The sequence below is a fragment of the Macaca nemestrina genome, chromosome 2, assembly GCF_043159975.1.
Source record: "Macaca nemestrina isolate mMacNem1 chromosome 2, mMacNem.hap1, whole genome shotgun sequence".
Classification (NCBI taxonomy): Eukaryota; Metazoa; Chordata; class Mammalia; order Primates; family Cercopithecidae; genus Macaca; species Macaca nemestrina.
Window position 1 is genome coordinate 89,889,529 of NC_092126.1, and position 14,414 is coordinate 89,903,942.

The 14,414-nt window shown below is 34.0% G+C and overlaps 1 protein-coding gene across 11 annotated transcripts in view; it reads right to left on the reverse strand.

Moving 5' to 3' along the window:
• Positions 1-2,290: 2,290 nt before the first annotated feature.
• LOC105489990 (TBL1X/Y related 1) overlaps positions 2,291-14,414 on the reverse strand; it is a 185,037-nt gene continuing 172,913 nt past the window's right edge. For 7 of the 11 annotated variants that reach the window (XM_071091270.1, XM_071091272.1, XM_071091273.1 and 4 more), the window contains 2 exons: positions 7,944-8,045; positions 2,291-7,086 (listed from right to left, as the gene is read on the reverse strand). In XM_071091270.1, the coding sequence (XP_070947371.1) occupies positions 7,060-7,086; positions 7,944-8,045 (129 nt within the window). In that variant the 3' untranslated portion in view covers positions 2,291-7,059. Of the gene's footprint in view, positions 7,087-7,943; positions 14,331-14,414 lie in introns of those variants that run through there. The other 4 variants (XM_071091280.1, XM_071091279.1, XR_011619907.1 and 1 more) reach the window with 3 other exon arrangements.

Below are 14,414 nucleotides of genomic sequence, written 5' to 3' on the forward strand. Positions count from 1 at the left end.
ATACCACATGCCAGTGACAACCGCCTCCCACATTATCTATGACACAAAACCAAACAAGCATATGAAAAGAAACACACTTACCTTGTGCTACCATATTGGTCAATGGGTAGGACAAGGCATGAAAGATTCTAATGCACACTCCAAGTTAACCAACATCATTTAAGTAGAATGAACTTACCGCTAACCGACTCTTGATTTATCAGACTTCATTTACTTCAACAACAAATCTGTCCAACTTCAGTTTATTCCCAACACACTAAAGTATTTCAACAAGTTTTATGTCATATTAAACTTAACTGAATTACCTGATGACTCTAGGCCATCCCAAATGGCAGCTCTTCATTGTACTAGGAGTTTTAGCTATTCCCCCCTCTCTACGGGGAAGCACTGTTCCTCATGGACCCAAGTTGGAAAATCAGATAATTGACCCGGTCCAGCAAGTGTATGTAAATTAAACCAATAAAAGCTTACGGAAAAGGTCTTGTTTCAGTAATGTGTAGATTTTTCAAAATCCCCTATATTGAATGTGAGAGATCCTGAAAGCTGATCCTGTTTTTAAAAGTCTGATTTCTGACTGTGACATTCAATGTGACTAGATTTTTTAATGCAACAGTCTATTTGAGGTGCTCCGGCAGTGCTTGTTTTCTCCAAAGTAGCCCGGCCCCGTGGCCATCCAACCTATGCTTTAGAGCTTTCTGGCAGCATAGCATCTCTTAAGGCAGCTCGTTCTGACATTAGATTAGTATGTTAGAAAGTTTTTTTTTAAAAAAAAAATAGGATTGTGATACCTTTTTTGGTATAGATTCCACCCCACTGGTCTTAGTTCCTAAAATATAAATTGTCTGCCCAATGGGTCATACAAATCCAACAACCAAGAAACATTAGTAATTGTCTTCTGTACTTTACTAAACACTTTGTGTTTAATATATTTTTAAATTGTAAAGAAATTACAAGGAACTCCTAAAAAAATTTAATACAAAAATATTACAAGTTAGGACAATTAATCATTGAGATGACATTTAAGAAGCATGCAGAAAAAGTAGCATAGGGTTAACATTTCACTGATGACAAAGCACTTTAGGTACAGTAGAGAAAAGCACCATAAAACTACCATCTCTAGTGTCTTTTCCTCCACTGTGTTTTTTCAAATGAATATATTGGTAAAACAGTAAACTTTGATCTGATCTGCTATGGATTATACTAGGTAATAAATCTAATTCATTGTAAAGTATAACTGAAATTAAAAATAATCCCTATTATTGTTCGAATTAATTTCAGCTTTCCCTCAAGTTTATAAGGATTCTAATCCTTAGGAATCCAACCCTTTTTGGAAAAGTATACAATGTGGGATATTATTAACAATCTATGCCATGCAATAAAAGATAACCCCTTGAAAATGAAAGCATGTCAGTTCTAACAACTGCAATGGCTTATTTCTAATAAAACATAAAACTATGCTTGCATTTATTTCTGTTTAAGGAAATAAACAGGAAAAACAGAAGACCTGGAGAGTGTAAGTTCTTAAAAAACGAAAGAGAAAATATGCTCAATGATTCTTTTAAAAAAAGTCTCTAACTCTAAAGGAGTTGGTATTAATTAAAACTAGAAGGTGTCTAGTTGTTTTTCTTATAAAGTTTGTAATAACAACTAGCTAAGAGAGAAAATGATTCAACTATAATTGGCTTGTTGTGAAGCAAAAAAAGGTCACTGAGGAAGCTGAGCCTCCTGTCCTAATCTTCAACACCTCTACACATTGTTTTGTGCTCAACCGTGTGGCTAAGCAAACAAATGTATCTAAGGTCTCTTTTAGTTTATGTGAAATAACGTCTTTTAAATACAATATTGATTTTTCAAAAGAATTAAAAATTACAATCCCCTAGCTGATTAGATGCTCTATTATACTTTAATAAAAATAGTAAATAACCCCTTCATTTAAAAAAATCTTATCTCCTGCAAGAAGTAATAAAAATAGTAAAATTTGTAATTTTATTATGGGCTTAAAGTATATATCTTGGGAAACAAATGTTTATGAAAAACAGTGGTTTGGGTTCTGATGGCAGTTATAATCAGTAATACCAATATGGGAGAGAATGAACATGTTATAGGTTATGAAGGCTAACTCGGAGCAAAAAGGTTTATTCTACAATAGAACACTGGAGAAGTAAAAGCAATTAAAATGTAAACAAGAAACTGTAAACAAGAATACCATCCCTCTCTCTTTACTTGACTAGTAAATAGGCTATACAAACTACATAGATATCAAAGGTTTTATATATGTACACAGCCAACATAATATCAAAATATATTTTATTCTGGACCTCTTTCAGATCTGATTCAAATTACAGTTGTCAAAGCAATACAATGCAAAGGGGAACTGCAACAACAACAACAACAAAAATGTGCCTAGAAAGGATAAAAGGGTCACTGGGGACAAATCATTGTGATGTGGAACCAAAATACATCGTAAGTGTAATTAACATGGTCCAGGACAGCATAGAACATCTATATCAGTCTTCCTTATACAATAATCATGAAAACTGAACAATGAAGTTCTTTAACATGTACAAAAAACTGTCATGGGCTGGTTTACACTTTTACAACAGTTTTAAAGTTAACTGGATAACTAAAGAAATGATGCAGACATTTTAATCCAGTGCTATAGGTAGGCTCACAGAATTAGACCCAAAGGATTTGTAAAAATAAAAATGGAAACAGTATAGCTACAATGTCAAAGTCAGGAAAGAAGAAAATTTACTTCTGTATTCAAGGATTACAGAGCTACAAAATGCAGTCTGCGTTTTTGTTTGTAATGAGATGGATAAGTACATCAGACTAGATACAACATGCAGAATGTTTTCCTGAACTTATCCAGAAATTCCAAAGAAAACATCATGAAACAACTTACTTAAAAACAAAAATATATGCCCTAGTTAATTCACCCTGCTTCAACACTGTCAACGTAAAGGCAGAAATAAAGAAAGCTATCAATACCTCAGAACTACTGATATAAGACATCAAATTTCTAAATCAGTGTATTAAAAAAGTGAACACTTCCTCTTTTTTCTCTCTTCTACATTTAACTAGAATCATGTTTCAAAAAAACTGATATTAAATGTGACACTTCAGAGCTACTACTGGAAGGAGTAATTCGTAACTTCCCTACCCTCCTTCCATCCCTGCTGATTCAGGAGAGGGGGGAAAAAAACAAAGAAAATAAAACGAAAAACCAACCAGGGTCTCTTGTAGATTTGCTGCTATTCCACAAAATGTTGGCATTTGCTGCCATGCCACAATGTTGGTCCACTGAAATAGGATTTCTGCGGAAACTGTCAACAGTAATTCACCATATGCAAGTACCATCCTTAGCATGCGACAATAATCACAGGTTCTGTAGAAATGTACAATGTGCTTAAGATAATGAAAATTGTAGCACTGCATTTGAGATTTGTTTCTCTACTTATCTAGTAAAACTTGTCATTTTTGCTCACTTAAGTATGATCATTTGTGATTCCTTTAAATAGCAAAAATGCACAGTCCTCTTTAGGCCTCTACTCAATAATAGTTTACATCACTCTTAACAAAATCATTCTACATAAACAGATAGCTCCTTAAAAATAGTACTCTCTCATTAAATCTAATTTGACAGAAAGGAGTTTAAGGGAAAAAGGAGTGCTTTGTAAGTGAAAAAGTACAAATCTTTGGCCTTTCTCTTGACATTTTCTTATGTCAAAAAGCAAAAAACCTTCATGTAATTCAATCTAGTGATAACTTTTTGCACCATAATTTGTTTTTTACACCACAAAAGGAGGCACTTTCAGTATCTGTAAAAGGTATTTAATCCTAAAACATACTTACCTAGAGAATAATTAAAACAGAATTCAATACACTCTAACATCTATTAGGAAATTAAGAGTTACCACTTCTAAAAGTCATTTGAAAGTCAATGATGTTACCTGGTCAATGGCAGGAAATAGGAATTGGAACAAATATAAGAACTTATGGGATTTCCTACACGGAGGCAAAAAAAAAAAAAAAAAAAAAAAGATATTCCTTTATGTTGTTTAAAAGTGGCAGCTGCTCTTTCTTTATTCCATTTTAATCAATGAGTATTCATTCAAGTTTTCTTTTCTATATTTCCTTGTAAGTTTCTTACAGTAGCTTATACAACAACAAATAGCATAGAAAAACTACTGGATTCAATTGATCATCAGGAATAAGTTCTCAGAAAAACACAGGCGGAAAAATAAGCAAGAATCCCAAATACAGAACTTTACAAGCTGTGAAACTTGGTCTCTTGCAATCATGTTACTGCTCAAATTAGAGACAATCTTATTTCTGTCTATTGGAGCAGCATCGTGGCACATCAGCAGGCAATGATGATGTTGAGAACAGCAGCAAAAATAAACAATCGTATGCTCATGAAGAACCCAAGCCTACAAAATGGATACCTTTCAGAAAAGTGTATACTTAAAAGACCCAAGACGTCAGGATAATAAAGCTCTGTATTTATAATCTTTTATATGTCCTATTGTGGCTACTATGCTTAAGTAAAATAGCTAAAGAAAAAAAAAAAAAAAACAAAAAAAAACCAGAAAAGATGACAATATAAAAATGTAGCTGTCTATTTTGGCAGCTATATTGCAGAATTTCTTGACTATCTTTTAATCAGCTGGGAAAAAGTCAATAACTGTACGCAAATGAATAAACTGTCCATATCAAAATACAAAAGTACTATCAATAATCACCTCTGACTTTCAGATTTAAATTCAGTGCAATTGACAAATGCATCGCTAAAGGAAAATGCAGCTTAAAAGATACTCAAAACATTTGTGTCTATTCCTGGGAGCACATTTTAAAATTATTGCACAGATTTTTTTTATTTTTATTTTTTTTAAACAGTAACAGAGGTCAACCACAGATGTGGACCTCCAGCAATAAAAGCAGGAATTCAAGTGCCAGATATTCAGCATATTAGGTTTCCTACGTAAGTCACATGGTAATATGTTCTAAATATCTCTAATGTGATCCAAAACCCTAAAAAGAGCTGGCACAAAACCATCGTGAATGACTGCCTCTCTGGATGTAAATTTTTAAAAATATTATTACAGTATCATAGTCCCCACTAACAACAACTGGGGTACATATAACAATGTATTGTGAAATTAAGTGTATTTATTCTCTTTACCAATAGCAAATGCTACCCTACCTTAGTAAAACGAAGACTTGCTTCAATCAATGCTGTTTTGTAAAAATAGCAAAGCAACAAATGCTGAAAATCAAAGCTGCATTATACTTGGGTTAAATCAGTTTCTACCTAAACTTAGAACACAGGTTAAAATTTTAGTACTAAAAGGCCTCAAAATAATTAGTGACAGAAATAGTGTTATTAATTTGCTAAGCTCAACAATAAGCAATTCCTTAATTAAAATCTTTGAGATATAAATTTGATGACTATTCTCTTCAGAAATGACATACCTGGATTATGTTAATCATGACAAGCCTTATTAGTCACACATATAAACATGGCCCCATGCAATCATTTGTATATGTTACTCTAACTTGCATGAGCACAAGGTTTAATTTAATATCTATATCTTTAAGAAAATACTTGATATTATAAACAGAGTAAAAGACATGATATAGTAGTGATTACTGAAAAAAAAATTAGCAGCTTAAATCGATCTATATTTGAAAAAACGTAGTCACAAGTACCACAAATGCAGAATCAGAGCAGCAGGAAGAAGGTTAGTGCAATTATATTTTCATAAAAAAAATTCTGAATCACTGCTATTTAAAAACACCTTGAAGCAAGTCTTTTGTTTGAGATTGTTTTTTAAACTAAGGTAGCAAACATTTTGCCATGTAATGGCAGTGTTATATGCCGTTATCTTGCTTTGTATAAAGAAAACAACATGAGAGATTTTTAATACTGGAGGTTGGTTACATTTACATATTTAAGCTTCTACACAGAATGATGGACACTTTGAGAAGCTAATCCTTATCCAGAAACATTTTAATCTCTTAAAAAACAAAGCAAAACAAACAAACAACAAAAAACCCAAAACTACTTTGCTCCTTTTCACAATAGTGCACACTTTTACCATAATTTAGTTATGGCTACAAAACATCAGAAGATTTTTTTTTTTTAATGTATCTTCTCTATGGTAATTAAAAAAAAAAAAATTGTGCCCTTCTAGTCTTTAATTGGCAGAAATATGTCCCAAAAAAGAAACTATTGCATTTAAGCCACATCACCAAAAAACAAAACAGAAAAAAAAAAAAAAAAAAAAAGCAAAATAAAAAAACAAAACCAACAGAGCATAATACCCTTTTACTGATGTGTCTTACAGATTGACATGACCAAAGTCATAGGTTTTCATTTAATTTCCAATTCCCCCTTCCACAACATGCACCAACTGAATATATGCTCTGGGAGCCATAAAATGTACCAAACATCTACCTCTTCAAAAGAATGCATTAAAATATTTTAAAGAATTTTTTGTTGTTTAAAAGGTGAAAAAAATATAAACAAGAAACTGATTCACTCCCTTACTTCATGCATCCATAATCTAAACCAAAAACAAAATTTTAAAGCAAGAACAAACTACTGCTGCAAGTTTCTGTAAGTCCATTTTCTCTGTACATACAAACTGCTCACTACTGAAGGGAAAAAAGAATATAATCCATGGTGTCTGCTGATTCAAAGGGGAGAAACAAGGCTGTCATTTAGTATCCAAAAACTGGTACATGTATGTTCTGCTTTTATAATGTATATTTTTCTCTCTTCTGTTTTTCATATCCAAAACTTCTAAATGCTATTTTAGGGGCACAGCAGATTAGATTCCAGCACTTGGTGAACAGAATTCACAAGCTGTGACAAAACTCTGTCATCTTCAGGGTGCAATTTTGTGTATATACACTTATGTATATATTTCTTTTAGATTTGGCTGTAGTGGACTGGCCATGGTTCAAGTGGGACTATAGCAGTACATGGGTCAGGGACAGTCATTTTGGCTATGTACACATTCATAGTCGGTCCATGGCTTCCAACTAGTAGCGCTATTTCCGAAGGTCTAATACACAAACCTGTAAGAAATTAGAATAATCAACCAGTGTATTCAGAATTTTATTGTACATTTTATGTTTAACTTTTCTATGGTACAATTTGAAATGTTTCTTAGTTCCAAGTTTATAAAATTGGTAAAGCATGATAATCATGGAAATGAGCGGTTAACTGACAGAAATTAGATTTAAGCAGGTCAAGAGAACAACCATGAGCTCAAACTATGGGGGAAGAACCATGGCTAGGATTTTTAATACTCTGTTGATTAAAAAGGTAGGAGAAAATGCTCAAAACAACCATTTCCTATCTATTGGACCCTAATGAAAGATATCACGTATTATATTCAGCTACAGCGTCAGTAAATAGCTACCCCTTTCCCATCTTCTGTTACTTCTACAGCTTTGGAAGCCATATTTGCATTGTTGTAAAGACTTGGCCAACCTCATTCTGAAAATCTTCCAGTATCACACATTCCTCAACACAGGAACCACCTCTAGTTCTGCCTTCCCTGAGCTAAAAAAAAAAAAACTCTTCTGTGAAGAGGAGAAGGTAGAAATACACATTAAAAATTTCAATCCTTCTCAGAATGTTACTCTGGTATACCTAATTTCATAAATGAAGGTTCACATTAAAAATAACTGTCCATTTCTAGATTATAAGGTACTCTTTTGGTAAGGACAGCCTAAATTTGGTTTACACTATTTAAATCCAATGCACATGAGAAGTTTACAGCCTCAGGAAAAAAAAAAATCAGTATCATATCTTAAAATTTATTTTGAGAAAAAAAAAAAAAAAAAAACTTTGGTATCACTAACAATAAGCTGCATTCTGATGTGAATACCCACCCACACCCTCTTTGGAAACACTTTACTATACTTACTGAACCATCTGATGCACTGGCTCCAACTTTGTCTCCTGCTGCATTCCAGCAAACTTCAAAAATTCCACCTGTTCCCCTATAGCTGTGAACTAGAGCACCTGTCTAAAAGAATGAAAAACAAAATCTTAAAAATCATAATACATATTATAATAAATCCAAATGCTGAAATAAAAATATTACATGGCCTTATTTCTAGCAATCAAAGGAGGGACTTAGCTTCAACTATACAAAGTAAGTTCTGAAATTCTAGAACTGTAATACGATCCCTTTATAAAAAGATGATACCAGCCTGTTCTCAAAAGATTACTCACACACATATTCAGTTTCTCCAGTGTTTATAACCATTCTTGGCTAAGGTATCTGGTCTCTTTGACATAGCCAACAATAGCTAGAAGTAAACATTCAGTCTATCAAATAAGTTTTTGTTGTTGCTAAATGACGCATGAGTCTAGCTAACATGTAAAGAAACAAAATAAATTCAAATTTCTTTGACAGAACTTCTTAAAGAGGAAGTATAACAAACTAATAAAGATAATTCCAGTGTAACTCTGTTATTCACTCTATATTTACTGACCAGTTCCTAAGCTAGGGGATTATAAAAAAAGCTAAAATAATGTATGTACGTTCCTTTTTTATTTTTTTGGACAGAGTCTTGTTCTGTTACCCAGGCTGGATGCAGTTGTGCAATCATAGCTCGTCGCACCTTCTAACTCCTGGGCTAGAGTGATCTTCCCGCCTCCACCTCCTGAGTAGCTAGGATTACAGGTGCATGCCACCATGCCCAGCTGATTTTAAAAAAATTATTTGTAGAGACAAGGTCTGACCATGTTGCCCAGGCTGGTCTTGAACTCTTGTCCTCAAGCAATTCACCCACCCAAGCCTCCCAAAATGTTGGGATTATAAGCATGCACCACAGTTCCCAGCCAGATATGTACACTATTCTTGAAAGATGTTATAAGTTTAAACAAAAAACACAGGCAGGAATACTAACAATGTCATCATTAATTAAGCTGAATCATAAATGTAACAAAGTTATTTTATTATTCAGCTGCCACTGAAGAATTAAAACTCAGTACAAAAACATATTCTTCTATGAAACCAGTCAACATAGCAGGACAAAGATCAGAGGTCCTGTTGTGAAAACTCAAAAATGTGCTTCAGGTGTTCTGCCCCGACAAATCAGAAAAGTGACCTCTGCAGCTTTATGGTAACCTGAAGTCAAGCTAGAGGTGGCAGATCTACGTAAAACAACATGGCAACAAATCATGCACCTTGCAAATATCTCCCATTCAGCCTATCCAAGATGACAACTAAGCTGGAAGAATGTTTGACCGAGTTTTCCTCTTCGAATTTAGCCTGGTAACGTGGCACAAATCACAGAATCACAGATGCACTGGTACTGACACATTGCTACCGATTATCAGGCTGGGAAGGCTCAACTGCTTTGTTTACTTAAAATTTCTCATAATTTATGAGATTAAGTTCAAGTATAGCAGGCTTTAAATATCTACGTTAATGAGAAGAGAAAAAAGTAGAAACAACAAAATCTAAAGTTTGCTGAGGTATAAAAAAAAATAAAATCTATAGTCAACCTACAGACATTCAATCTACAGTCAACTTGAGATGAAAAAAACAAACAACTTTCTTTTAAAAGCACTTACCAATCTCTAAGCTTGAACTGGGCTATAATGAACCAAAACATTATGGTCAACAAGGCAAAGCTAAGACATTTAAAAAGGCCAATGGCTTGGATCGTCGGCATCTACCTCAAATTTGTATGTATGCTGGCACAAGACTTCTAAAATTTACTCATCAAATGCTTAGGCAATTCATCATGCAAGAAAGGGGAAAACAAAAAACCTAGATGTATATATAACAATAGGATAATAACTTTCTCCTGCACTGAAAATCCACTATTTTAATATTTTCAAACTTTGAAAAAGTAAGACTTTTGGTACACAATAGTGAAAACAAGATAGTATCAACAGTTGGTCAAATGCCCTTAAATGTCTTGTTGTATGTTCCATCAGCACTCTACAGTTCTATGCCCAAACTTCATTAAAATTGATTTTGTCACAACGGACTAAATGAGTTCACTGAAAATGTTCTAAATGTGAGCAACACCTAGTATATAAAAGGAATATATTTTTTAAAAGAGGTCATTCACAGTAACATAAAAACCATAAGGTACCTCAAAACACATTAGGAAAAAAAGATCCTCAGAGAAATTATAAAACTTCACTGAAGGAATAAAAGACAAATAAATGGAGGTATAACATATTTATGGGTGATAAAACTCAGTAACAATTTTCCCTAATTTCACCTATAAATTCAAGGCACTTATAAACAAAACCCAAAATTGTATGCTGTTTTGGAAATACGGATGACTAAAGTGGCAAGAACAGAAAAAATTTTGAAGAACAATAACAAGAGGGATTTATAAAGTGAGAATTGTTAAAACTGTGCTATTGATTCAGATAAGGCAAATATACAAATGGAATAACAAAGAAGGTATAAACAAATCGCATATACATGAACTGGGTGTATGAAATAAGTGGCATTATGAAAACAGAAAGGGGACAATGAATGGTGCTAAGACAACTGACTGCCCAAATGGAAATATCTGTACCTCACACGATACATAAAAATCAGTTCCAAAGGGGCTAAAAACATTAATGTAAAGGAATAAAACTTAGATACTTCATGAAAAAATATCAGGCCTCAGTGATATCTCTAAGGAAAAATGAATTAAGCTATTAAAAAAAAAAAAAAAGCCATTAAAAAAGAAAGATCCAGCCAGGCACAAGGCATATGCCTGCAGACCCAGTAGACACAGGATGGTGAGGTGAAAGATCTCTTGAGCTCAGGAGTCCAGCCTGGGTAACACAGCAAGACCCCCATCTCTAAAAATAATTAATTTTAAAAAGATCAAGATAAATAGCATCTAAACATTAACATTAAAAACTTCCACATGATCTGCGCATGGTGCCTCATGCCTGTAATCCCAGGATTACTTTGGAAGGTCAAGGCAGGTGGCTTCCTTGAGCCTAGGGGGTTGAGGCCAGACTGGGCAACATGGCGAAATCCGGTCTCTACAAAAAAAATACAAAAATTAGCTGGGTGTGGTGGCATGCACCTGTGATCCCAGCTACTTGAAAGGCTGGTGTGGGAGGATTACCTGAGCCCATGAAGGTCAAGGCTGCAGCGAGCCTTGATCTGCCACTGCATTCCAGCCTAGGTGACAGAGTGAGACCCTATCTCAAGAGAAAACAAAACAACAACCAAAAAACCCCACAAACCATGTACATGATAACACTCCACATGAAGAAAATGAAAGAAGGTGGTACTGGGAGATCACTGAAATCCATATGACCAGGAAGGATTAGTACCCAGAATGCATAATGAACACTAATCAGTATAGAATATAAAAAAATTGAAAAACGGTGGTGGTGGTGAATTAAAATGCTGAAGTCCAGCTGTATAACTATTTGAAAAGATATTTAAACTCATTGATAATCAATAAAATGCAATTAAAAAAAAATGCTTCATATCCATGTAATTGGAAAAATGTTTACCAGTCTGATAACCTAAGGATAAAGGAAAATGGGAAATCCTAAATATTGTAATTAGAAGTGTAAATGGGTGTATGCACATTGAAGAGCAGTTTGGCACAAGCACATAAATATACCCTATGGGCCATGATTTCCACTTACAGGATATGCCATGCACCGGTGTGTGTATGTGTATACATACATATATAAAAGTATTCTCATAAAAGGAACTTTCATTCATGTGCACAAGGAAACGTGTAAAGATGTTTCAGCAATGCTGTATATTTTTAAATCCCCCAATAGGAAATTAAATTTGAAAATTAATATATTCATATTATGGACAGATTAATATATTAATTATATATTATATAATATATTCATAACATGAATATATTAATGAATATATTAATGTATTGTATATAATATATAATGAATACATTAATATATTCATATAACACTCTGGAATTGTCTAAATAAATCATCATTCTAGAAATACAAGTATTAATGTGATAGTTCAAAAAAGTGGTAAAAAACACTAGCTTGAAAAGATATACAATAGAAAATTCACAACAGCATGATTAATTACAATTTTACCACAGAAAATAGTAGTATATATCATTTATCATGCGAATGACAGGCACTCTCTTCAGGATTGCTATAGCCTCTAGGAAGGAAGAGGAAAATGGAGATGAACACTTTATCTGTATCTACAACATTTTATCAGGTAAAAAGAGGAAGGAAGAGATTTACAACAGTGTGGCAACATGTTCTTATCAATTAAATCTGAGCAGTAGGCATATGAGTGTTATATTATTTTCTGTTTGAAATGTATATTATTAAAAGTGAGAATCAACAAATACTAACTTGAAAATATGTCGAAATTATATTATTTAGATTTAGATTCACTTTCACCAGCTCTGTAACTGTTGTTCAGTTTAAAAAGTTTAGCTGGGTGAGGCCGGGTGCAGTGGCTCACGCCTGTAATCCCAGCACACTGGGAGGACGAGGCGGGTGGATCACCTGAGGTCAGGAGTTCAGGACCAGTCTGGCCAACATGGTGAAACCCCATCTCTACTAAAAATACCAAAACTAGCTGGGTGTGGTGGCAGATGCCTATAATCCCAGCTACTCATGGGGTTGAGGCAGGAGAATCGCTGGAACCCAGGAGGCGGAGGTTGCAGTGAGCCGAGATCGCGCCATCACACTCCAGCCTGGGGGACAAGAGCGAGACTTCATATTTAAAAAAAAAAAAAAAAAAAAAGGTTAGTTGGGTGCATGATTAGTGTCTTCCCACAAACACAAAGTTAAACTAAAATTTAGGAAAGAGTTTTTAAAGCATATATATCATAGTTACAGAATATATCCAACACAGGCATATATTCATGAAGACAGAAAATATGGGAGTAGAGGTAAGGAAGTAATAATAAAAATTAAAGCAAAACATTTTTATTTAATTATTTTTAATATATATTTTTTAGACAGGGTCTCACTCTGTTGCCCAGGCTGGAGTGTAGTGGTGCGATCTCGGCCCACTGCAACCCCCACCTCTGGGTTCAAGCGATTCTCCTGCCTCAACCTCCCGAGTACCTGAGACTACTGTGTCATTACGCCTGGCTAATTTTTGTAGTTTTAGGAGAGATGGGGTTTCACCATGTTGACCAGCTGGCTAATTTTTGTAGTTTTAGGAGAGATGGGGTTTCACCATGTTGACCAGCCTGACCTCAAGAGAACTGCCCACCTTGGCCTCCCAAAGTGCTGGGATTACAGGTGTTAGCCAACATATGCAGCCTAAAATTTTATTAGAAGCCCCAGCATGGTGGCTCATGCCTGTAATCCCAGCACTTTGGGAAGCTGAGGTGGGAGGATCCCTTGGGCCCAGCAGTTCAAGGCCAGCCCCGGCAACATAGAAAGATCCTGTCTCTATTTAAAGAAAAACAAAAATAAATATTTAAAAATTGTATTAAAATGTAATGTAAGATTCAGGCTTAATAATCATTTGTTCAACTAGCAAAAATCTGCAACCACATTACAAAGGGTTTAGTTTTTAGTCCATAAAGTCCTGCTAGAAATCAAAGACAATGAATAACCCAGTTGAAAAGAATGGAAAAAAACATGGTCAGTCACAGAAAAATTAACAAGTATGCTTAAATACATAAAAAAAAATTCCTAATGTCATTCATAAGAAAATGCAAATTTAAAACTATGCTGAAATACCATTTATCACCAAAGGATAGAACTGTGAGGTGAAACATTATTTTATATTGTCAGTGGTAGTGTAAAATGAAAAAAGCACAATGCTTTTATTCATAAAAAGAAGTTAGGAAAAAATAAAAACTAAGAAAAATTGTTACCAGCAGGAGAGGAAGACAGAAATGGGAACAAAGTTTCTCAGTGTATACCTTTATATAAGGTTTGAGGTTTATTCTGAACTGTATGAATGTATAAAATAATTTTAAAATCTTCAAAATAAGTTATGAAAATTAATTAGTGAGATGAACTATGGTGGCGGACACCTACACAAAGAGAAATAGACCATAATAACTTATTATGTGTGCACTACATCTAACAAAGATCTGATAACTGAAAGGAGGGGTGAGTCCAGTGACTGCTATTAAAAAAGTACAGTATATAGAGCATAAAAACTAAAACACTGAGAAGATTTAAAAAATTGAAAGCAACAGGCTGTTTTCTCCACTTTTAAGAATCTCTGAAACACTATACATACTACCTGAAAAGGTAACGTAGCTGTAAGTTTCTTTCTTATAAATTATTGCATTCAGCCACAAAATCTGGTCCTTTGATGTTTACTGCTCATATATAGCTCCTTCAGAGACAACTATTTTGAAAAATAAAATCTGTCATTTATGTAAATAAATACATCCTAAACATTCACATTTGATATCTACAAAACTGTTGGAAA